The 25,536-nt window shown below is 47.7% G+C and overlaps 2 protein-coding genes and 2 long non-coding RNA genes across 4 annotated transcripts in view; 2 read left to right on the top strand and 2 right to left on the bottom strand.

The window, feature by feature from the left end:
• Positions 1–8,008, bottom strand: part of LOC309337470 — a 119,810-nt gene extending 111,802 nt beyond the window's left edge. Inside the window, exon 1 of the long non-coding RNA XR_014154333.1 lies at positions 6,418–8,008. This is a non-coding gene — a long non-coding RNA (uncharacterized lncRNA). The remainder of the gene's footprint in view (positions 1–6,417) is intronic.
• The window catches only part of LOC309336998 (uncharacterized protein), a 16,758-nt gene extending 4,288 nt beyond the window's left edge, over positions 1–12,470 (top strand). Inside the window, exons 3-5 of the mRNA XM_081853596.1 lie at positions 1,511–1,624; positions 5,350–5,963; positions 8,923–12,470. Coding sequence (XP_081709722.1) covers positions 1,511–1,624; positions 5,350–5,963; positions 8,923–8,943 — 749 coding nt within the window. The 3' untranslated portion in view covers positions 8,944–12,470. The remainder of the gene's footprint in view (positions 1–1,510; positions 1,625–5,349; positions 5,964–8,922) is intronic.
• On the bottom strand, positions 9,994–13,814 carry LOC309337398. The gene is made up of 2 exons (XR_014154256.1): positions 13,033–13,814; positions 9,994–12,888 (listed from the first exon to the last, which is right to left on the bottom strand). It is a non-coding gene; the product is annotated as an uncharacterized lncRNA (long non-coding RNA).
• Positions 13,815–15,184: 1,370 nt separating this feature from the next.
• On the top strand, positions 15,185–18,409 carry LOC309337142 (uncharacterized protein). Its single transcript, XM_081853856.1, has 2 exons — positions 15,185–15,489; positions 17,004–18,409. Exon 2 carries the CDS (start codon positions 17,018–17,020, stop codon positions 17,933–17,935), a length of 918 nt encoding a protein of 305 aa, XP_081709982.1. The 5' UTR covers positions 15,185–15,489; positions 17,004–17,017; the 3' UTR covers positions 17,936–18,409.
• The last annotated feature ends 7,127 nt before the right edge of the window (positions 18,410–25,536 follow it).

A 25,536-nucleotide genomic window follows, 5' to 3' on the forward strand; every position in this document is an offset into this window, starting at 1 on the left:
AAGGCGTTTGGGATCCGAGGTACGACTGTACAGTAAAATACAGTATGTAAAAAATAAATGAAGCAAAAAAAGAAAGGAAACGCCGATGGAAAATCAAATATAACAATGGCTGTGATGGGAAGAAAAATCACTAAGTGGTCTACCAAGACCACCAGCCATTTTTGAGCGGTCTGTGGGTGGAAAAGTTTGAGAACTGCTGGATTAAAAGATGTAAATGTTGTTGACCATAATAGTTTTATTACATAATATATAATAAAATAATGAAGATCTGTATCTCAGCAGTAGAGCATGCAGAAGTCCCCAGGCTCAATCCCTGGCCACTCCAGGTCAGACTGGGGAGCAGCTGCTAGTCAGTGCAGGTAGTACTAAACTATATGGGCCAATGGTCTGATTCAATACAAGGCAGCTTCCTAAATTCCTGCTATAATAATAAATAATAGTATTTTTTTATTTATACCCCGCCCTTCCCAGTTCAGAAAACCAGGCTCAGGGCAAATAACAACAAATTTAAAACACTTAATTGATGCAACAAAAAACAGCATAAAATACAGTATGAAACGTGAATAATAAAGTCAGAATTCAAAAATCAATTTAGGGGGGAAATCCATCCAATAAACATTAGATGATCACCAGGGCTAGCTGGCTAAATTAGTCCTATTTGGGCCAGCGAGGAGACCAGGGGAGAATTAGCTGTGGGGTCTCAGAGTGGGTAATCTTCATAAAAGCGGAGGGGGAGGGAAGGAAGGGAAATAGAATACCACGCTAAGTTCAAATCGAAAGCCAGGCGGAATAGCTCTGTACTACAGGCCCTGCAGAGGGAAGTTAAATCCTGCAGGGCCCTGGTCTCATGGGACAGAGCATTCCACCAGGTTGGAGCCATCACTGAGAGGCCCTGGCCCTGGTGGAGGATAATCTGACTTCCTTAGGGCCCAGGACCTCTAAACTAGGATTATTCATGGACCTTAAGGTCCTCTGTGGGGCATACCAGGAGAGGTGGTCCCGTAAATCCGAGGGCCCTGAGCCACAAATGCAATATCACACAATATTAGTAATTTTGTATTATTTTTAAACACCCTTTTGAGTCAATGGCCATTTAACAACATGTATTTTCTTAATAAAAAGGTTTCTGTACCCCTGAACCAGATATTGAATGGGGAGGCATACTTAAATGAATCAGCACTTGGTGCAAAATAAATATTTGGTGGTGGTGGTTGTTTAGGATTGCATTTGGTTTTAGCGTTTCAAAAAGGCCACGCAGGTGCACTGAGTAAGTTTACCTTTTCTAGCTGCTGCAGCAGCTGTGTCATGTCCACTGATGTGAGCATAACATAGCAGGGTGAACTTACTTTGCCGCTTAATTTTGTGGCTTTCAGCGGGGGAGCAATGGTTGTGTGGTGCTAGGAGTCACCTGTCTGGGAGCAGCATAAAGGAAAATCTAGCCTAGCAGAAATCTGGCCACTCCATAAAAATTGCTCATTTAATCTTGTTATCTTTCCCCGCTTTGTGCCAGGATTTCAGATTCCTAATCCCGGTACTCTCTGCGGCCTGGAGCCGGGCGTGGCGCCTTTGCCCTCGGACCATCAGGATGAGGAACAGAGGGAGAGTCCAGGAAGCATCTGTAGAGGTGAGGGACCCTGCTAGCTGAAGATCTGATGAGGAATGGGGGGGCTTCTGAAGGAGATTCTCTGCTTTACATAGCTCCCTGTCTTTCCCCCATGACTCTTAGGCCCTGTCTGCACTACACATTTAGAGCAATTTTGTTGGCATTCTTCTGGTAAAACTTTATTCGCATTAGCCAATGGCCATAGCAACAATAAAACATTACAGTACAGTGGTACCTCGGGTTACATACGCTTCAGGTTACAGACGCTTCAGGTTACAGACTCCGCTAACCCAGAAATAGTACCTCGGGTTAAGAACTTTGCTTCAGGATGAGAACAGAAATCGTGCGACGGCGGCACGGCGGCAGCTGGAGGGCCCATTTGCTAAAGTGGTGCTTCAGGTTAAGAACAGTTTCAGGTTAAGAACAGACCTCCGGAACGAATTAAGTACTTAACCCAAGGTACCACTGTAAATGCAGAAAGAGAAATTGGATATAAGAGCACAAATTAAAGTCCTGAATCAGCAGTCAGTTAGTGGCCCTTATTCTGATTGCCCCTGCTATGAACCTAGCAACCTTTGCTGCTTTCGGCTCATTTTGATCTGATAGAAGAAAGGACATTGTGGCAGTGGTCGAGCGCCCTGGGATGGTTAGTACGAGTGGGGTGAGGATCTCGTTCCTCAGGTCTTTGTAGAGAGGGCAAGACAGGAGGACGTGTGCCGCTGTTTCGGTGCTACCGTCTCCACAGGGGAAAAGACGTTTCTCAGGTGGGATCTTTTGGAATCAACTCTCAAGTACCGCAGATGGCAAAACATCCAGTCTTGCAAGTGTAAAAGCACATCTGTACTTTGGGATTATAAATTTGTGCAGATACGGGGCCAGAGAGTCAAAATGGAAAGGTGGGAAATGAACATACCAAGGGCAGGATTTCCTTATAGTGGCCAGGTTGTTCTGATGACATCCGTCTGTCTCGAGAGACAATGGAGTGTGGCTCCGGGGGGGGGGGGATGAAGTCAAATCCCTGTGTTAACAGCACTAAACAGCCTCGGTCCAGTATACCTGAAGGAATGTCTCCCCCTCCATCATTCTACCCAAACACTGAGGTCCAGCTATGAGGGCCTTCTGGTGGTTCCCTCGCTGGGAGAAGCCAAGTTACAGGGAACCAGGCAGAGGGCCTTCTTGGTAGTGGCACCCGCCCTGTGGAACGCCCTCCCACCAGATGTCAAAGAGAAAAATAACTATCAAACTTTTAGAAGACTTCTGAAGGCAGCCCTGTTTAGGGAAGCTTTTAATGTTTAATAGGTTATTGTATTTTAGTGTTTTGTTGGAAACCCAGCCAGATGGGCGGGGTATAAACAAATTATTATTATTATTATTATTATTATTATTATTATTATTATTATTATTATTATTATTTTATTATTATTATTATTATGTGACCTCTCCAGGGCACAAACCTGGGCAGTGTGTATAGAGGTCCTGGGCTGCCCAGATAAGACCCCCTCTCAGCCTCGCTGAGGTAGTTTGCAGGAAAGCAAAGAAATGCGTTTGGCACCAGCTTGGCTGCAGGAGTTGCTGGAAGGAGGCGTACAAGGCGCTATCCAACCATCATAGGGACTCCACTCCCTAGGGTTCACTCCTTAGCCTTTTCTTCTCCCGAAGATGTCTCACCAGGCAGCCGAGGTTTAGGACCAGAGTGCCGTACCACTTTAAACAGACCCCGCTTCCTCCAGAGACTCCAGGGAACTATAGCTTGTTAAGGGTGCTGAGTAGGGCTGGGCAAGACCTAGTTTCTAACATTGCAGTATATATCACCAGCTAAACATCACCATATACCTGTAATATCACAATGTCTGAAATAAGGATGGAGTGTTGGTTGGCTTCACGGGTTTTTTTTTGCAAAGCACACATATGAGGGCTGAGCAAGGTGTCTATATATTGTCAAAAATCGGTTTGGAGTCCATATCGTGGTAACAGTTTCATAATATCCAACATGGCGATATAGCGCGAATCACAATGGGTGCAGGGGCTATGTAAAGAAATCGCAATGGGGGAAGAAACGTGAAGCCAGTCATTGCTTCTCTCATGATTTCTTCTGCCCCTGTTGCTCTGTACTATAAAATTGCAACGGTTGTGACAATATAATAAAGGTAAGTAAAAATGTATCTTTTAGACCCTTAAGTAGCAACAGTTTCCAGGTCATTATCCAGTGCACCTCTACATAGTTACATTATTTCAGACAACATGATATACAGTGGTACCTCGGGTTACATACGCTTCAGGTTACAGACTCCGCTAACCCAGAAATAGTGTTTCAGGTTAAGAACTTTGCTTCAGGATAAGAACAGAAATCGGGTTCCAGCAGCGCAGCAGCAGGAGGTCCCATTAGTTAAAGTGGTGCCTCAGATTAAGAACAGTTTCAGGTTAAGAACGGACCTCCAGAACGAATTAAGTACTTAACCTGAGGTACCACTGTATTGGTATATTTTTTAATATATATAATTTTTATTAAATTTTTACAATTTAGAATACTCATTTAAACATCCTTAAAATATCAGTGACTTCCCTCCTTCCCTTTCCATGGTTCATTTTGCATATCATAAATCCCTGCATCTTTTACATAAACTAAACCATTCAGTACGTATTCCATTATTACATCCATCAAAATGAATTTATCTTAATGCTGCCAACATTTTCAAGTGTACACAACTTCCCCACATATATTCGATAAACATTTTCCAATCTTCTCTAAACGTATGTTGTTCTGGTTCTCTTATTCTGTATGTTAAGTCTGCAAACTGCACATATTCTGTCAGCTTAAGTTGCCATTTTTCTATAGGTCCCATATATTGGCATATCACGATGTTTAGCTGGCGATATAACACAATATTGAAAGACAGACATCGCTCAGCTCTAGCACACAATATAATTTGCCATAAAACGATGAAACCAAAATCACGATATGGACTTCAATCCGTTCTTGAACAATATATCTCCCAGCCCTAGTGCTGAGAGTTGCCAGAGACACCCTATTCCCCTCGCAGGTATTACAATTCCCAGAGTTCCCTGGGAAGAGGGACAGATGGACTGTTAAGCCACTCTAGGAGTTGCAGCTCTGCAAGGGAAATACAGAGCAGCAGGCATGTTTTTAAATGTAATTGCTTTTTTGCACGCTTTAAACTGCTTTTAGGGACACGGGTGGTGCTGTGGGTTAAACCACAGAGTCTAGGACTCGCCGATCAGAAGGTCGGCAGTTTGAATCCCCGTGACTAGGGTGAGCTCCCATTGCTCGGTCCCTGCTCCTGCCAACCTAGCAGTTCGAAAGCACGTCAAAGTGCAAGTAGATAAATAGGTACCGCTCTGGCGGGAAGGTAGACGGCGTTTCTGTGCACTGTTCTGGTTCACCAGAAGCAGTTTAGTCATGCTTGCCACATGACCCAGAAGCTGTATGCTGGCTCCCTCGGCCAATATAGCGAGATGAGCGCCGCAACCCCAGAGTCGGTCATGACTGGACCTAACGGTCAGGGGTCCCTTTACCTTTACCTGCTTTTAAGGTGTTCCCAATGGTAATTGCTTTTGGAATGCGCGAATCTGCTTTAGAATGTCCTTGCTTTTGTTTCTAAATTTGCCTATCTGTTTGCCATTCTGGGTTCCTTGGGGAGGAAGGGCCTGGGTATAAAGTCAAGGGCAGAATAATCGTGGCTGTCATTCACACGCCCTCTTTTGTGACCCTGTGACTTCTGTTCCAGCCTGTGATGATGCTGTGCCCATGGAGTGTGAGGAAGAGGACCCCTCATCCCATGAGAGACTTTCTCGGACGTTACTGGGAAGGCTGCAGTTACTGGATCCCCGAAGGAAAGAGGCCTCTAAGACGAGGCCCGGCTTCTCCAGGGGGCAGTGGAAACGGCCGGCGGCGAGGGGAAGGGAATCTGCGGAGGACGGGAGTGCCGCCTCTCCTGTGTGTGAGCGGTTCCTCCGCTCAGAGAGGAGGCACCTCTGCTTCATGTGCGGGAAGAGGTTCCGGTACGAGTCCCACCTGGTCACTCACGAGCGGATCCACACGGGAGAGAAACCCTTCGAATGTAGCACCTGCCACAAGAGCTTCCGGGACCGCTCAGACCTGAGCAAGCACCAGAAAACTCACTCGGCGGACAAACCTTACAAGTGTCTCGACTGCGGCAAAAGCTTTCACCACCAGTTGACCTTTATTAGGCACCAGAGGCTTCATCCCAGGGAGAGCTCCTCCTGCGATCCGGGTCGGCTGTATTTTGCCATCCTCCCCTCGTACCATGTGGGCGCAGAGATGAGCATTGGGGATGGGACGGAGCCCCCCGAGAGCCTTGGCTTTCCTTTTAAACAAAAAGTAAGTTTCTAGCCCTTAAGGTAGCGAAGGTGGGATTGAAAGCAATGGGGCAAAGGGGGCGGAACCAGAGATAGGGCCTGAGTGGGTTTCCTGCCAGAGTTCTTAAGAATTCCACATCACTTGCCTCCTTGGTCCAGTATTTTCTTTTGAATGCAAGCAGGGTGTACACACACACACACACACACACACACACACACACACACTGAGAGCCAGTGTGGTGCAGTGGTTAAGAGCGGTAGACTCGTAATCTGGTGAACCGCGTTCGCTTCTCTGCTCCTCCACATACAGCTGCTGGGTGACCTTGGGCCAGTCACACTTCTCTGAAGTCTCTCAGCCCCACTCACCTCACAGAATGTTTGTTGTGGGGGAGGAAGGGAAAGGAGAATGTGAACCGCTTGGAGACTCCTTAGGGTAGGGTTAAAGCGGGATATCAAATCCAAATCCAAACACACACACACACACACACACTGAGAGAGAGAACCTTGTCTATCAATGCTTGAGCTGTAGGAAAATATTTCAACCCATTTGCATCAGAGTTCTTCTTGGATTCTCAAAGCTGTTGAGGTTGGTGCGGTTTTAGAGTACCTTTCCAGTGCCCCCTATTCTTCTCCATCAGCTGAGGAGCCCCCAGGAAGCAAGGCTGCCAGGTCACGACGCCAGATATGGGGTGGGGGAAACCCTAAGGGCCTAGCAAGGGTGGCTGAGGCAACCCAGTCAGATGGGAGGCATATAAATAATAAAATGATGATGATGAATTTCAGTAGGGACAAATGCAAGGTTCTGTACTTAGACAGGAAGAACCGGCTGCACAAATATAATATAAGGGACACCTGGCTTGCTATTAGTACATGTGAGATGGATTTAGGAGTCTTGGTTGGACCACAAGCTTAACATGAGTCAACAGTGTGATGCAGCAGCAAGAAAAGATAATGCTATTTTGGAACGCCCTCCCACCCGATGTCAAAGAGATAAACAACTACCTGACATTTAGAAGACATCTGAAGGCAGCCCTGTTCAGGGAAGTTTTTAATGTGTGACATTTTAATGTATTTTTAATCTTTGTTGGAAGCCGCCCAGAGTGGCTGGGGAAACACAGCCAGATGGGCGGGGTACAAATAATAAGTTATTATTATTATATAGGCTGATCTGTATAGTCTCCAGATCAAGGGAAGTCATAGTACCGCTCTATTCTGCTTTAGTCAGACCACACTTGGTGTCCACTTCTGGGCACCACAATTTAAGAAGGATGTTGAAAAGCTGGAACGTGAGCCGAGGAGGGTGACCAAGATGATCAAAGGTCTGGAAACTAAGCCTTATGGGGCGCTCTTAAAGGAGCTGGGAATGTTTAGCCTGGGAAAGAGGAGACTGAGATGAGATATGACAGCCATCTTCAAATATCTTCAAATATCTTAAGGGCTGTCACATGGAGGAGGGAGTATGCTTGTTTTCTCCTGCTCTGGAGGCTAGGACTCGAACCAATGGCTTCAAGTTGCAAGGAGGGAGATTCTGACTAAACATTCGACTTCCAAAGCGTTCGGAAACCGGTGTGCGGCTTCCGATTGGCTGCAGGAAGCCTCTGCAGCCAATCAGAAGCCGCGTCGGACGTTCGGCTTCCAAAAAACATTCACAAACCGAAACACTTCTGGGTTTGCGGCATTCGGGAGCCAAAACATCCATGTACCAAGGTGTTTGGGATCCAAGGTACGACTTTATTTGATATGCCAATGCTATCTCACACTTCTTTCAGTATCACTAAAAGGTATTTGTATTGAAGCTATGGCAATATGTATGTTAGTTTCGGTTTAATTGCTTGAGGGGGATCCCAGTTTCCGGGTATGTACGGTTCTGGACGCCCAGTCCCTCTGGGACTGAGTCTCCCTGCATAAGCCTTGTGTTCATCACCTGAGACCCCTTCTACGAGTGCACCCTTTGAGGGAGGGGCAGATTGTGGCATCACGAGAACAGGCCTTTTCAGTGGTGGCTCCCCACCTGTGGAATGCTCTTGCCAGAGAGATGCGTCTGCCACTGAGTGTCATGTGATTTGTTGATACTCATCTTTTAGTAGAGTGGAGCAGCACCCACCCATTTTTATGTTGTTTCAGGATGAGCACTTTTAGTAATGTTATTTTATATTTCTGATGTTCTTTTAAATGTTGTCGTCTGTATCCTTTTATAACTGAAGTGAGGGACAAATAAATGCAATAGATAACTAATGGGTTCAGCTTGATAGATGAAATGATCTCATCTGTTCTTCTGCACATTCTTGGGGTTTTTTAACACTCCCCCCAGAGCCAATTTGGGGGTGTCTGAGGGGAGGCAGAGAAAGCCCAGTTGCGCTGGCAGAAACCCTTCTGTGGGCTTTCACTAGCAGGACTCATTAGTTGAATCCCGCTCTAAAAAAATAAAAATATTTGAAGCACATTCCTAACCTTTGTGGATTAAGGAAAGAGTGGGGGGTTTATTATTATAATATATTACGGGGTGATAATATTCTGTGGTTAAACACAGAGCCTAAGGCTTGCCGATCAGAAGGTCGGTGGTTCGAATCCCCGTGACAGGGTGAGCTCCCGTTGCTCTGTCCCTGCTCCTGCCAACCTAGCAGTTTGAAAGCACGTCAAAGTGCAAGTAGATAAATAGGTACCACTCCGGTGGGAAGCTAAACGGCGTTTCCGTGCTCTGCTCCCTCGGCCAATAAAGCGAGATGAGCGCCGCCGCCCCAGAGTCGTCCACGACTGGACCTAATGGTCAGGGGTCCCTTTACCTTTACCTTTAATATTCTGGAATGATAGAGTTCATTCATATGCCTTATGGGAAATGATACCTATTGTATTTTGAATTTGAACCTGAATGGTATCATTTTATAAAAAGCAAATGGTTTTTTTACTCGGCTACCATGCTGTCCTTTCTCAGCCCCCAAAGGCTTGAGTCATTTGTGGTTGTTCTCGTTTTGGCCTTACAGGTGACAATGTGGCAAGTGTAAGGAAGGCAGAGAACTTTCTTTGGAGTGAATGTCCAGTGCTTTCACATAAAAACTTGGATGCTGTTGAAGAGATTTAAGAAATCACGTTCCAAGACCTGCAAAATGGGGTGGGGGCGAGAGACCATGTAAGCCACGGAGCTTTTCCACAGAGCAAGACATCTTGCAGAAAGAGGAGTCCATTGCCTGCCAGAGATTTGATCGAAACCACGTTCCGGTTTAGAAGCCACGCAGCCAAGAAACCACAAATTGCTGGAAAGGTTTAAAGCGATATTCGTGCACCGTTGTGTGTCAAAGATTGTACGTTCTAGAGGAGTCCAGCCAAAGCACAAATTCTAGGAACATTTTTTTAATGCAAGTTTAAAGGCTAAGCTGCAAAGAATCCCTAGAATGGCAAAATCAGACCATTTCACTGCCCTTCCGGAAAGTATGCTATGGAAAAGAACCTGTTCTGTCAGACCTTCTTTGCTGTTCCTTCTCCCTCTTCCAGTGTGCAAGCCTTGATTTATGTCAGAGAAGCCATGGCGGAGCAGGAACCCTTTTGATAAGAAAAGCTTCACATACAGTAGGAGAAAGCTTACGAATGCCCAGAGTAGGGAAATACTGTTTTGCCAAATCCTACTGTTATAAAGTTACACTGTCAAGTTGCTTTGAGACTTTTTGGGCAAGAATGGTAATAAATAATATTAATAGTCCATGGCGCTGTGGTCTAAACCACTGAGCCTCTTGGGCTTGCCGATCAGAAGGTCGGCGGTTCAAATCCCCACGACGGGGTGAGCTCCCGTTGCTCGGTCCCTGCTCCTGCCAACCTAGCAGTTCGAAAGCAAAGAAGTACAAGTAGATAAATAGGTACCGCTCCGGCGGGAAGGTAAACGGCGTTTCCGTGCCCCGCTCTGGTTTCGGTGCTCCGGTGCTCCAGAAGCGCTTAGTCATGGTGGCCACATGACCTGGAAAAACTGTCTGCGGAAAAACGCCAGCTCCCTCAGCCTGTAAAGCGAGATGAACGCCGCAACCCCAGAGTCATCCGCGACTGGACTTAACTGTCAGGGGCCCTTTTATAAGAGGGAAACCACAAGTGTGGTTGTACAGTATGCTAGAAGGAGTTTGCTTTTGAGGAAACCCCTGGCTTCACACAGGATCCCTCTGGTTGAAGGACTTAGGTTCCTACTTTTTTCCTAGACTATGTGGCAATATTATAGACACTCGTTCATTCAGAGGTTTATAAGCAGAGGCTGGTTGGTTCCCTATCATGGATGATGCAGCATAGGTGTTTGTGTGTGTGGGAACTTTTGGTCCTCTGGATGCTGCTGAACTACAACTCCCATCATCCCTGGCTGTTGGCTGTGCTTGTTGGGGCAGATGGGAGTTGTAGTTCATCAGCATCTGGAAGGCCAAAGTTTCCCACGCCTGCTATAGCAGGTGGATTTCCTTTATTGGCATGGCAGGGTCAAATACAGAGTCTTTTGAGGTCCGTTCCAATGCTATGATTGCAGCATTTGGGACTTTTTAGTTTATGGGAAATAGGAGTAAGAGACAAGAAGACGGATGTCTATAAAAGTATGCATGGGAAGGAGAAAGTGAGTCGATACAAGTTTTTCTCCCGTTCTCTCTCATAGCACTAGAACTAGTGCACATCCAGTGTACCTTGAATGTTGGAAGATTCAGTACTTATTCACACAGCAGCACCTAGTAAAACAATGGAATTTGCTTCTACAGTTATGGCCGCCATCTTGGATGGCCTTAAAAGAGGACTGGACAAATTCAGGGACGACAAGGCAAACAATGGCTACTGACTCTGATGGCTGTTCTCTGCCTCTGCTTCTGAAGAGCGGTTGCTGGAAACTCGAGGAGGGGAGAGTGGCTGTTGCGCTCGGATCCTGTTTGCCAGTTTCCCACATCTGTTTGGCCACTGTGAGAACAGGATGCTGGCCTAGATGGGCCACTGGCCTGATCCAGTCAGCTCTTCTCACATTCTTATGGTTCTGTGACATCATTTGTCAGGAATGAGCCAGCGCCAAGAGAAAGTTTGCAGCCAACTGCAGAAAGCAGCCAGGAACAGAAAGGCTTAAGTGTTAGTCAGGCAGGGAGAGCCGGCAGCTGCAGACTTTGGCTCTTCCACACATTGACGGGCAGGGTGATAAGGCAGGAGCTGAGAGCAGGCTAGAACACAGCCAAAGCTCGCAGGATGCACAAATAGGAGCGAATGGATTCAGAGACAGCCTCTCAGAACAAGAAGAGGGTGAGGCTGATTCACTAAGTCCGAGGAGTCAGCAAATGGGAAGGCTGCTAGACAGGAAGCAAAACAAGAGACGGAAAGGTCGTAAGTTCAATATATTCTGTTGACGCCGGAAGGAGTCTTCAGAAGGGTCATCTTGAGTAATGATGCCGGAAGCTTTGTCGGAGCCGTCCGGAGCTGTTTGTTTTTGCAATAAATCCTCCTTTTTAATTACCTACGCTTATTGTGTTATCAAGCTGGGAACCTGGACTCCTGACATCATTGCTTATAAAAATAGCCAACCAGACTGAGGTCCACCAACGTTGCAGTGGCCAAGCTCATGCAACCAGCATCTTTTTCAGCCCTATGGCATGCAGCATAGATGTGTTCCTTGAGACTGAGAGGAAGACCAGGCTGCTAAGTTGCATGTGAGTGGGCTACTTATTTGTCAAAACCTGTGGCTGCGAGTTGTACCCAGCGTTAACCTGTTCACTAGTGCAAGGGCACGCTTAATGTTGTGCAAAAGAGGAATCTGATGCTACAGTTTTGCTAGTGGAAGCTCTCTGCACAATCTGGTTTTGCTATCGGTTGCAGAACAAAATCACCAACTACCTTCTTGTGTATTCTGTAGGCGCAAAACATTTCACCAGTGGAACTGCTATACTGCCAAGAGACTTTTGACTTAGTGCTGCATAAGCAGACACAACCCTGTGTGTCCAGCACAGCCGCAACACATCAAAGGGCGGGGGGCAGGAGTGAAATGGAGAAAGCCCAGAGGAGCATCTCTGGGGATGCAGTCAGTGTGTGCAGGGACTAAAAGAATTTATGCTTCCTTACCCCTCCCATAAAAAATACAGATTCTGGGGCTGCAAAGAACCTTCTGGATTTTGCAGCCAAGGTAGCATTTTGTGCCTCAAGGCTGGCCAGAGAAAAAAGTGAGTACAGGGTCTCTTTGCTATGTTATGCAACTCTGGGGGCAAGAAACAATGTGAATAAAAGTGTAGAGGGTCTCATAAATCCAAGTTCTGCATAGGATGCTGTTTTTGCAGAAGGTAAAAAGGCATGTGTCGGCTTGCTGGAAGATGGAGTTCTCTATCATTGAGCTTCCATCTGGTCATATCCTGTGTTGTTTTTTTATTTTGTGACCAGACACTGAGGACAAACAAAAAAGGGAGAGTAAAGTGATGAAATGTGACCTTTTGTTTGTTTGTTTGTTTGTTTGTTTAGCTGCTTTTTTCTCTTGCTCTTCTTTTTTATCCCGGAGACTTACTGGACTCTTAAAACTTAGCAATTAAAATCATTTGATGATTGCAAAGATTCCCTGGTTTATAGTATTTGTGGTGCTTTTCCATCAGCCAGCTACAGAATTCCAGTTTAATCAGATGAAAGCATAACTGACTCTTAACTGAACAGGGAACACGTTACGTCAAATATACCAGTGGCTAACATTAAGGTCCGGTACTGGCTTATATGTAGTACATGAAAAAATGGCATTTCTATGAATTTAAGGAGAACTGGGTCAGGAATAAAAAGCAAATATTCAAAAGAAGTAGTAGACTTGCTCCTCCTCCAAACTCGCCAAGGTAACAACAACAGCATGCTACCCACTCTGACCCAACAGAACAACAGTCCAAGAATAAAATAGATTCTTAGGATTCAAATCGCTTCTCTCAAAGGAAGAGCCAGGGGCCTTTGGCAAGACAATAAACACCTCGTCTTTCCCTGACATGGTGCTGACTAGGCCAGTGTTTCCCAACCTTGGGCCTCCAGATGTTTTTGGCCTACAACTCCCATCATCCCTAGCTAGCAAGACCAGTGGTCAAGGATGATGGGAATTGTAGTTCAAAAACAGCTGGAGGCCCAAGGTTGGGAAACACTGGACTAGGCCATAAAGCAACACTCAGATACCATAAGCCCTTTGGTTTAATATTACATTTCCTACTGAGCAAAAAATTACGTGATGTTCCAGAATTCTGGCCTGAATGGGACAGAAGGACAAATTTTCTCCTGTTTATTTGGAATGCAGGAGGTGGAATCAGGCAGGGCAGAATCTTCCAAGGGTCTCTTTGGTGCCACTGTTAGAGCTTTCACCCCATCCAGTTGCCCCACCGTCAGGAAAAATAGAGGACCTGTCTCCATGTTTCTTTCAAAGTTCTGTGGCAGGAAGAATGTGCTCGGGAAAGTTTGGCCTGTATCTTTTTAGCTCCCACAGCATTTAGCCTAGGCCATGGCTCAGTCATGGCTTCCTGAAAGCAAGCTTTGGTTCACACAACTGGGTTTCCTCCTTCTGTACAGCACCCTAGAATTATTGGAGGTTCCCGCTCACACACTTCAGCTTGCGCTATCTGCTTCTGTGGCAGCATCTTGGTAAAACCACTTCTCTCACGTTTATAGCAGAGTATTTCCCTGGAGGGACGTGGGTGGCGCTGTGGGTTAAACCACAGAGCCTAGGACTTGCTGATCAGAAGGTCAGCGGTTCGAATCCCTGTGACGGGGTGAGCTCCTGTTGCTCGGTCCCTGCTCCTGCCAACCTAGCAGTTCGAAAGCACGTCAAAGTGCAAGTAGATAAATAGGTACCACTCCAGCGGGAAGGTAAACGGCGTTTCCGTGCACTGCTCTGGTTCACCAGAAGCGGCTTAGTCATGCTGGCCACATGACCCGGAAGCTGTAAAGGCCAGTAAAGCGAGATGAGCGCCACAACCCCAGAGTCAGCCATGACTGGACCTAATGGTCAGGGGTCCCTTTACCTTTACCTATTTCCCTGGAGGCAGGTGACAAGAACAGCAGCTATAGTCAAATTCCTCAGTCAAGAGTTTCTTTATTGCTTGACTGGTTGCACAAACATTTCTATTGCAAATATATACAAACTAGCTACATTCTTTCTACACCTCTCCAGCGTGGTATAAACTCAGCATGTGTGTGTGTGCTTTCTTCTTGATGAAGTTGCAACCTGCAACTTCCTTTATTTGCACCTCCAGGTGACACCAATTAAGCCACGACTGCCACTCCCACACACTAAAGAAAATTCTGGAACTCCATTTAAAGCTCAAAGGAACTTTGATCTGTTTCATGAAGGATGTTTTCCTAACAAAAACCTGGAAAATGACTGCAAAAAGAAAAGGAAAAGAAAAGCCAAAGCCAGCTTGAAAACAGCTTGGCGTTAGACCTGCTTGATGTTTTCTACATTTGTGGAGCCACCACCAGAAAACCCCTGGCCTGGGAGCCTGGCAGAGTGTGGTAGAGAACATACGCAAAGCGTTTGGCAGAGGTAAGTGGAAACAATGGCAGCTGGGCCTTTAGGGTAAATGAGGTATCAGAGTTTTTAGGGGCTAACCAGGCTGGGATAGTTGGGATAGCAGGCTTGTTGAATGTAGTTGAATGTAGATTTTTCAATTTCGTTGTTCTGTTTGGGACAATGACAATAAAGATTATCGTATCATAACCTCAATGTGCCCTTAGCCATCCTCCTGCTTTCTTACTTGCTACCAGCTTACGACTTACTATATCCTCCTCCTTAGTTCCAGTAGGTAGAATGGAGACTTTCCCATCCCACGAATCCGGTTTGTGGACCAGAAAAGCAAAGTCACCCTTTCATGTGCATCAAGACTCGCATCTTTATTATTATTATTATTTCATTTTCCTGGAGCTCTGTCCACCCCAAATCCTGGGAACAGGAATGGGTGTAGCCAGCACAGGAGCTAACTCCTTGGGGCGTGGCAGCTTTGACCCACCCCAATAAATATTTGAGAATGGCATTGTCATTGAAACGGTGTGCATGCACCACACCATGTGATTGATTATGTGGGGCGCGGCTTACCTGCAAACCCCCCCCCCCATATTTTATTCAAGTTGGTACCCCCTGGTAGTCAGGCTTTATGTTAGTGGGGGGGGGCGGGAGAACCTCAGTTAGTTATTTTGCATCGATTTACTTTATTTAGGGGGACACCTGCCCTTCCTTGCCCCTCTTGGCTACACCCATGGGGACGGGGGCGGAGGGGGGGGCTGGTGAAGAGAAACCCCAGTGCCGAAAGTTGCCGCGGCCACCAGAGGCCTCTCGCTTTCAGCTCGCCCAGCCGAGAGGAAGCTTCTCTTCTCTTCCTCCTCTGCTCAGGAACATCCTGGCTCCGGGTGGGCCACGCCGGCGCCGTCTGCAGGGCCGCTTTCTCCTCCGAGGGAGCCTGCAGGCGGGAGGCAGAGAGGCAGCCGCCCGCTTCCTCCTCCCTCCCTCCTCTCGGAGCCCGACCGGAGTGGGAACTGACGCGCCCCAGCCTTTGTCGAGCGGGATAGGCGGGAGGAGGGCGGGGGCGAGGAGGCTCTGGCGGGAACAATCCCGGGTGAGTGAGACAGATGCCAGGAGGAAGCGCGGGGGGGGGGGGGGCAGCGCGATCGGGGATGAAAGTTGCGGGTGGCGCTGGGGATGCGCGCACGCTTGCGCTTGCAAGGAACGGGCGAAGGATGGAATTTGGCGCGCGGAGGAGAGGGGCGCAGAAGAGCAAGGGAGGTGGTTTTCTTTTGTGATTATTTCCACACTAGAGGGGTGGGGTGTGAACTCTCTACTAATGAGAAGTAATAGCTCCTTCTGCAGGGGGAGAAGGGGAGGTTGCACGACACGATTTGACGCCGATCCAGGTCACATTTCAAGCTTTGGCGTTGCAGCAAGGGATGCGATCCAGGAGGAGAAAGGTTCTCCGTGGCTACTACTAGCCAAGAGGGCCATGTTGCACATCCAGTGTTGGAGGCAGTATGCTCTGCTATCGAACATTGGGGAATCACACGTGGGGAGAGCAAGGGTGCAGTCTGATCCTACTTAAGGGCTTTGCACAGGCATCTGGTTAGTACAGGGTAATAATAATAATAATCATGTGCAAGCAGATAAATAGGTACCGCTCCGGCGGGAAGGTAAACTGTGTTTTTCCGTGCACTGCTCTGGTTCGCCAGAAGCGGCTTAGTCATGCTGGCCACATGACCTGGAAGCTGTACGCCGGCTCCCTCGTCCAATAAAGCAAGATGAGCCCTGCAACCCCAGAGTTGGCCATGACTGGACCTAATGGTCAGGGGTCCCTTTACCTTTACCTTATTATTTATACCCCGCCCATCTGGCTGGGTCCCCCCAGCCACTCTGGGAGGCTTCCAACAAAACACTAAAATAACCTATTAAACATTAAAAGCTTCCCTAAACAAGGCTGCCTTTAGATGTCTTCTAAAAGTTGGTAGTTAGTTATTTTTCTCTTTGACATCTGGTGGGAGGGCGTTCCACGGGGCGGGTGCCACTACTGAGAAGGCCCTCTGCCTGGTTCCCTGTAACCTGGTTTCTCGCAGCGAGGGAACCACCAGAAGGCCCTCGGGGCTGGACCTCAGGGTCCAGGCAGAGCAATGGAGGTGGTGCCTTGGGTTAAGTACTTAATTCGTTCTGGAGGTCTGTTCTTAACCTGAAACTGTTCTTAACCTGAAGCACCACTTTAGCTAATGGGGCCTCCTACTGCCGCTGCACCGCCACTGCACGATTTCTGTTCTCATCCTGAGGCAAAGTTCTTAACCAAGGTAATATTTCTGGGTTAGCTGGGTTTCTGACCCCCCACTGTTCAGCAACAGTAGCAACAAAATAATTCTCCCCACTAAAATTAGGCTGCTGAAATTAAGAAAGCAAAGCAGGAGAGAACTTCTGTATGAAGAGTCTGTGGGCAAAATTCAGCTTTGCTACTGAGAATTCATTCCTAGGCTCAGAATGTGCTCAGAGGTAGCCCTGTTCTTTAATTCTAAGGATGTGTTAGAATTATATATTCTAGTAGCTCTGGTTGATAGATGCAGTTCTAGTTTAAAAACAAGTCTGGATTCTCTTTTCTTTCAGCCACTGAATAGAAAATGGAGGAGACTTTTCGGAAGGCAAGTCCTGAACAGGTGAAACTGCATAAGGCAGCAGCAGAAATATCCCCGTGGAGTTGCTCCCAAGTAGATGATGATTCTGAAAATCATCAGGGGTCAGAAACACAAACGAACAAGGGCTCTGAATCGGAAAGGCAGAAGTGTGTCCCTTCCCAAGGAGACCCCAAGGAAGCAAGGAAGCTGCCTGTTCAACAAAGAAATCGGATGTCAAAGAAGCAGCACCCTTGCCCTGAGTGCGGGAAAGTCTTCAACAGGACCTCGGCCCTCAATGCGCATCAGAGAATCCACACAGGTGAGAAGCCCTACAAGTGTGCAGAGTGCGGGAAGAGCTTCAGTAAGAGTTCGCACCTCATTGCTCATCAGAGAATCCACACAGGCGAAAGGCCGTACACCTGTATGACTTGTGGGAAAAGCTTCAACCACTCCTCACATGTCATTACCCACCAGAGAACCCACACAGGGGAGAAACTCTATAAATGCCTCGAGTGTGGGAAAAACTTCCGGTACAGCTCCGATCTCATCAGGCACCAGATCGAGCACGCGGGAGAAAAACCTTACCAGTGCTCCGACTGTGGGAAGTGCTTCAACCGGAGCTCAAACCTCCTCATTCACCAGAGAATACACACGGGCGAGAAACCCTACAAGTGCCTCGAGTGCGGGAGGAGCTTCAGCTACAGCTCCGTCCTCATCAAGCACCAAAAAGTACACACCTCCGAGAAGCCTTATAAATGTCCTGACTGTGGGGAAGGTTTTCACGTGAACGCAAGTCTCCTCACACACCAGAGAGTTCACACAGGAGAGAAACACTACTCGTGCTTGCAGTGTGGGAAAAGTTTCCGATGGATCTCGCACCTTACCAGGCATCAGAAGATCCACATGGCAGCGAAACCTGTTTAAACGCTCGAAATACTGGGAAATCATCCGTGTGTGCTCAGATCTTGAGTTGGAGTATACTTTTGTTTACTGTATTCTTCCATTATCATTCCTTTGATCTCTTGTCTAATTTTACAATGTAAGACACTTGGGGGAAGGAATTTTTCCATATTATTCTTTTGTATTTGTTTGTTTGTGTGTGTGTGCACACACACACATATGAAAATATCACTGTATCAGTAATAAAACACTTCAATCCAACAGCTGACTTTTGATGGCTCAAGATAAGCCGGGGCAAACCGTATTTGTATTTATTTATTTATTTGAAAAAATTGTTTGCATTTTATATTTGTTACCTTCCTGAGCCGAAGAGATTGACTCAAATAAATACCATAGGTGCTACCTCCTCCTCCTCCTCTGTGTTGTTGTCCTGATGCCCTTCTGCTTAACAAATAAGAACTGCAAGCTAAGGGAAATAGGATGCAACTCTGGAATGTCTTTTGTAAGTCTCCCATTGTAAGACCTCTTCCCAAAACTTTGGAGAGGTGCTCAGAGAGCTCTCAAGAAAAGCACTTCCACAGGCCTGCTTCCTGAAATCCTTCAGTGGCAAATGCCGGAGACCTACATTGGTTCCCAGTATGTTTCTGAGCATAATTCAGAGTGTTGGCGCTGACCTTTAAAGCCCTAAACGGCCTCGGCCCAGTATACCTGAAGGAGCATCTCCACCCCAATCGTTCAGCCTGGACACTGAGGTCCAGCTCTGAGGGCCTTTTGGCGGTTCACTCCCTGCGAGAAGTGAAGCTACAGGGAACCAGGCAGAGGGCCTTTTCGGTAGTGGCGCCCACCCTGTAGAATGCCCTCCCATCAGATGTCAAGGTAATCAACAAGTATATGACCTTTAGAAGACATCTGAAGGCAGCCCTGTACAGTGGTACCTCGGGTTAAGTACTTAATTCGTTCCGGAGGTCCGTACTTAACCTGAAACTGTTCTTAACCTGAAGCACCACTTTAGCTAATGGGGCCTCCTGCTGCCACTGCGCTGCCGGAGCCCGATTTCTGTTCTTATCCTGAAGCAAAGTTCTTAACCTGAAGCACTATTTCTGGGTTAGCGGAGTGTGTAACCTGAAGCGTATGTAACCTGAGGTACCACTGTATAGGGAAGTTTTTAATGTTTGTCTTATTATGCTTTTATATAAGTTGGAAGCAGCGGCGTAGCGTGGGTTGTCAGCACCCGGGGCAAGGCAAGTAATTTGCGCCCCTAACCCCTAACCTGCCGCTGCTGCCAGCTTCTTCTTGCTGCTGCCTAGGCTGGGGTAATTTACGGTAAGGTAGCCACGGCGGCAGCGGCGGGTCCGTGTCAGGTGATCTGAGGCGAGTTGCCGCTGGCGCTGCCGCCCAAACGACGCCGCTTGCCCAGAGGAGGAGGAGGGCAGAGAGGCGAGGAAAATGCAACATGGCCCAGCAGCTGCAGCAGCGGCGGCGGGGCTGTGAGGAGGGGCTGCCTGGCGCGCCCTCCGCGGCGAGCGCTGAGAGCTGCTGGCTGCCGGATGCCTTCAGCCCGGACGCGCGCACAGCTCGTCGGTTCCGCGAGACATGGGGCTCTGCTACAGCCTGCGCCCGAGGCTCTTCGGCAACTCCGGAGGCGGCGAGCGCCCCCCCCCCCAGATGTTGCGCCCGGTGCGGCCGGCCCCCCTGCACCCCCCACGCTACGCCACTAGTTGGAAGCCTCCCAGAGTGGAAACCCAGTCAAATGGGTGGGGTAAAATAACAGCAACAGCACCAGCACCACCACCAACAACAAATTACTGCTACTACTACTACTACCACCATTAAGGCAGAGAGTTGTTCCATGTAGGACACTCTTATCTTTGCAACTCCCTTGTCAGATCCTGGCTTTTTAATCTGTTCTGTGTTGCTAAACACTTTTGGCAGGGCTGGTAGCCTTTTTGCCTTCAAGGCCAAATACAGCAGTGGGTGGGTCCACTGACTGGGTGTGTCTTGGTACCACTCTTGCCTGTTGCCTCACGCAACATATTATCTTGACCCAACCCTTGCACTCTGACATGAAGCATCTCATCTTGGAACGCCGCAGAGGAAGAATGCAAATTCTAGCACACATATGTATGGGCAATAAGTCTTATGAGTTCTGCAAATCTAGACGGGAGTTAAGCGCAGTGGTCAGGTTGCAAGGAAGCAATGCCTCTTCTGCATACTTTCAGACAGGGCCGGATTTAGGTTTGATGAGGCCCCAAGCTACTGAAGGTAATGGGGCCCTTTATATGTCCAGATGTCCTTTGTCAGCAACAAATTGTCGCTGTTTTTTGTGTTGAATATATGCAATGTGGTAATTTATGGACCTAATAGGTATCTAAAGCCATTTGCACATAACAAAATATGTATTTTATCAAATTAATTGTTGAACAGTTAAGAAGAAGCATATTAATAGTGAATTTTTTTAGGGGGGGGCCCTAAGCTATACTTTGCGCTGGATTATGGAGAAAGCTAGAGAGTTCCAGAAAGACATCTACTTCTGTTTCATTGACTATGCAAAAGCCTTTGACTGTGTCGACCACAGCAAACTATGGCAAGTTCTTAAAGAAATGGGAGTGCCTGATCACCTCATCTGTCTCCTGAGAAATCTCTATGTGGGACAAGAAGCTACAGTTAGAACTGGATATGGAACAACTGATTGGTTCAAAATTGGGAAAGGAGTAGGACAAGGCTGTATATTGTCTCCTTGCTTATTTAACTTATATGCAGAATTCATCATGCGAAAGGCTGGGCTGGATGAATCCGAAGCCGGAATTAAGATTGCCAGAAGAAATATCAACAACCTCAGATATGCAGATGACACAACCTTGATGGCAGAAAGTGAGGAGGAATTAAAGAACCTTTTATTGAGGGTGAAAGAGGAGAGCGCAAAATATGGTCTGAAGCTCAACATCAAAAAAATGAAGATCATGGCCACTGGTCCCATCACCTTCTGGCAAATAGAAGGGGAATAAATGGAGGCAGTGAGAGATTTTACTTTCTTGGGCTCCATGATCACTGTAGATGGTGACAGCAACCATGAAATTAAAAGACGCCTGCTTCTTGGGAGAAAAGCAATGACAAACCTAGACAGCATCTTAAAAAGTAGAGACATCACCTTGCCAACAAAGGTCCGTATAGTAAAAGCCATGGTTTTCCCAGTAGTGATGTATGGAAGTGAGAGCTGGACCATAAAGAAGGCTGATCGCTGAAGAATTGATGCTTTTGAATTCTGGTGCTGGAGGAGACTCTTGAGAGTCCCATGGACTGCAAGAAGATCAAACCTCTCCATTCTTAAGGAAATCAGCCCTGAGTGCTCACTGGAAGGACAGATCGTGAAGCTGAGGCTCCAATACTTTGGCCACCTCATGAGAAGACTCCCTGGAAAGGGCCCTGATGCTGGGAAAGATGGAGGGCACAAGGAGAAGGGGATGACAGAGGACGAGATGGTTGGACAGTGTTCTCGAAGCTACAAACATGAGTTTGACCAAACTGCGGGAGGCAGTGGAAGACAGGAGTGCCTGGCGTGCTCTGGTCCATGGGGTCACGAAGAGTCGGACACGACTAAACGACTAAACAACAACAAAAGCTATACCTTGTTTAGCTTATACGTAAATCCGGCACTGATTTCAGCGTGCATATAAGAAAATTACGCTTTTGAATAGTCCCTACAGCATTATTCTTTTTTACCTCCCTGCGATAATAGTAAACCCGCACTGCAAGCAAATGACTGGCCGCAACGCTTTGCCCCGAAGCACTGTCTTTCTGCTTGCGAGGAGCTTTCGGCATTCAGAAATGTAATTCGAAAGGGACGCAACGTGCACGTTTGGTCCTTCCCTCCCTGTTGAAATACTGAGCTGGTTAAATTATATTCGAAGGGGGGGGGGGAATGAAAAAGAAAGGAAAAGCTGGCGATCCCCTTTAAAAAGTCTCTGGACCGGGTGCCCAAATCGGGTGCTTTCCGGTCTGGCGCCGTGCCAGCAGAGGGCTCTTGCTCGTCGATCCCGGGGAAGTCGCTGCTCTTTCTCCGATCAGCTGGTTTGGGAGGACGGAGGAACTTCCTGGAGTATCATCAACAGAGCGGCCGCCATCGTCCAACGCCGCGGCTGCAGCGAGCGCAGAGCCGCCAGGCCAAGCCCGCTTCCTCGGCGGACCGGAGGGAAGACTGCCCTCGGAGGACGCGCCGGGCTTGGCGAACGCTGCCAGCTGGAAACTGAGTGCTCAGGTGAACGAGCGCGGCGGCGGGGGGGGGGGGGGCGCAGGATCCGTGGGGCGGAGGGCAAGGAAGTGACTTGCTGTCTTTGCAGGTAACGCTTTGAAGCGGACCGCCCACCCACTTCCAGGGTGGGCTTCTGTCCGGCGCTGCGCTCTGTTAAAATCAACGTTTTCCAAAACCAAGAAATCCAGAGTTGCTTGTTGTTAACTCTGCGAATTGGCAACCCCCCCTCAAGACACCCACCCCCGGGGAATGTATATTTAACTTGGGATATGCTGAATAAAATTCTACTGGATTTTGGTAGGAGGTTCTACTGGATTTTGCTAGGAAGTATGAAAAGAAGACACACACAAACATTCATTCATTGTTTTCATACGTGTGTGTGTATACAGTCATACCTCGGGTTGAATACGCTTCAGGTTGAGTGTTTTTGGGTTGCGCTCTGCAGCGACCCGGAAGTAACGGAGCGCGTTACTTTCAGGTTTCGCTGCTCGTGCATGCACAGATGGTCAAAATAATGTCACGCACATGCGCAGAAGCGGCAAATCGTGACCCGCGCACGCGCAGACATGGCTTGCGTTCGCTTCAGGATGCGAACGTGGCTCTGGAACGGATCCCGTTCGCATCCAGAGATACCACTGTATTCCTATGCCCCACAATTCCTATGCCCCACAAATAACCCAGAGATGCATTTTAAATAAAAGCACACATTCTACTGATGTAAAAACACCAGGCAGGCCCCACAAACAACCAGAGATGCATTCTACTCATGTAAAAACACACTGATTCCCGGACCGTCCGCAGGCCGGATTGAGAAGGTGATTGAGCCGGATCTGGCCCCTGGGCCTTAGTTTGCCCACCCATGGGTTACATTTTTAAAAAAATTATTCAGGTCCATAGCAGCAGACATAGATCAAGATCTCCCCAGTCACCCTGTGGAGGCCTGCAAGGAATTGTCTGTCCATTGCAGTTGCACTGCATATCTCCTTCACTAGATGTTTGAAGGAAGCGCATGCCTTCTTCGTTTTCTGGGCGTCTTCAGCGTGATAAATACTGATCCCATGCAGATCCGTCTACAGTGCTCCATAAAACGTGAAACTCCCTCCAGATACCAAAACAGTGCTATTTTTCTAGAAAAAGAGGTTCTAGAGCTCACCTTGAACTTCTCCCTTGTTCTCTTAGAATGGCAACGGCGCCCACCTGAGAGGTGCCAGAGGTGAGTTCTGGCTAAAAAAAATATCCCTGCACAGTGCCTAGGGAAGGGAAGGGGAACCACCTGAAGCTATCCAGGTGTTGTTGGACTCTAACTCCCATCAGCTCCAGCCAACGTGGTCAATAGTCAGGGATGATGGGAATTGTAGTTCATCAGCATCTGGAGGGTCACAGGTTCCCCATCCCTGACCAGGAGTGTTGAGGATGATGCAGAGGTGCCTGTTGTTCAGGTTCAGAGGTGCTGTACCACTGAATACCCCCTTTTTTTGGGAAGCGGCAGGAAGAGAGGGGGCTATTGGCTCCAAGCCTTCCTTGGCTTACTGAGGCATCTTTTTTTACCACTCTGGGAGACAAGAGCCTTTTATCTGATGCAACAAAACTGCTCTTTTGGGATGAGTGGGGAAATAATGTGTATGTTTGTGAGGAATGCTTTCAGCTCTTTCCCCTAGGACTGTGTACACCTAGAAGTAAACGCACACACGTTGCTAGGTCTGATAACCTCTTAGAGGTGTCATTTGCTGTTTTAAGTGGTATACAAATCTGGTTAAATAAACAAAATAGCATAAAAATATCTAAGGGGTAAAAATGGAAGAACTGTCATTGGTTACTACCATTACCACGTACAGTACTCAACTTTCCCAAATGTATTTTTGTCACTTGACGTTTTTAATAGCTGGAGTTAAGTATTGGACTCATGTAATTTTTGATGATACTTTGGGATGCATTTGGTTAGCAATGTCACTCAAAACCTCTGATTGGGTTAGCATCTAGATACCCAAAAAAGTTGTTTATTGTGTGCAGTGTACAGTGCTACCTCGGGTTAAGAACTTAATTTGTTCTGGAGGTCAGTTCTTAACCTGAAACTGTTCTTAACCTGAGGTACCACTTTGGCTAATGGGGCCTCCCGCTGCTGCCGCACGATTTCTGTTCTCATCCTGAAGCAAAGTTCTTAACCCGAGGTACTACTTCCGGGTTAGCGGAGTCTGTAACCTGAAGTGTTTGTAACCTGAAGTGTCTGTAACCCGAGGTACCACTGTACATTCAGTGCAGCCAGGCAAGGCTGGTGGGCTTGTGGTAAATACTTGTATGTGTTATACAGTACTTCTGCTCTCTCCACGATCTGCGGCAATTGTCTATTCTCCACACCTTTCACCCACACTGGTGTATTATTTTACTATTATTATTTCAGTGGTACCTCTGGTTGTGAACGGGATCCGTTCCAGAGGCCCGTTTGCAACCTGAAAAGCCCGCACCCTGAAGCGCCATATCTGCGCAGGTGTGCGGCGCGATTTGGTGTTTGTGCGCATGCGCAAAGCGCGGTTTAGCACTTCTGCACATGCATGAGTGGCAAAATCCAGAAGTAACCCTTTCTGGTACTTCCAGGTTGCTGCAGGACGCAACCTGAAAAAACATAACATGAAGCAAACGTAACATGAGATATGACTGTATATTTGTTGTTGTTGTTATACTGCCTTATACCAATAGATGTCAGGGCAGTTCACAGCACAAAATTTAGAAAATTCTTCCCTCTCAATATCAGAGCAGTGTACAGCAACCTTTTTAAAAAGTTGAAAGCAGCATAACTCTGTAAAAAAAGTTAACTGGTTTAAAAATGTGGGGAAGCAGGTGGAGATCTGGGCCTCTGTGGTGTTTGATCTGCCTTGACTACTTTCTAAAAGTCCCCGGAGAGGAGATGTTAGAGCAGGAATTGAAATACCTAGAATGTTTCTGGTTTTGAGTTCTGTTTGTCTCAACAGGCGATGGGATGGCGGCTGAGCTGAAGGAACAGAGATGTGTGAAGGAAGAGCCCGGAACGATGGCGGTGCTGGCGGGCGGCTTGGAAGAGACGGTCTCCCACAGCTGCAAGCAGGAGAGAGAGAACGGGGGCCGAGACTTGCCAGAGAAGCGAGAGAGAGCCAAGAAAAGCCGAGAAGGAGCTGCTCAGCCACGCAAGGAGCAGGGCTTCGGGAATCTTGACCAAATAGTGATCCAGCAGCTGATCCACATTGGAGGAGGCGGGAGGAGGCGCGGCAAGCAGGGGGAGAACGTCCGCCAGGCCTCGGGCCTCGGCAAGGCTTCAATCGTCCGCCTGGGAGAGAAGCCGTACCTGTGCATCGTCTGCGAGAAAACTTTCCGCAACCACTCGGGCCTCATGGTCCACCAGCGG

The sequence above is a fragment of the Podarcis erhardii genome (assembly GCF_964252035.2).
Source record: "Podarcis erhardii genome assembly, chromosome: 2".
Taxonomy (NCBI): Eukaryota; Metazoa; Chordata; class Lepidosauria; order Squamata; family Lacertidae; genus Podarcis; species Podarcis erhardii.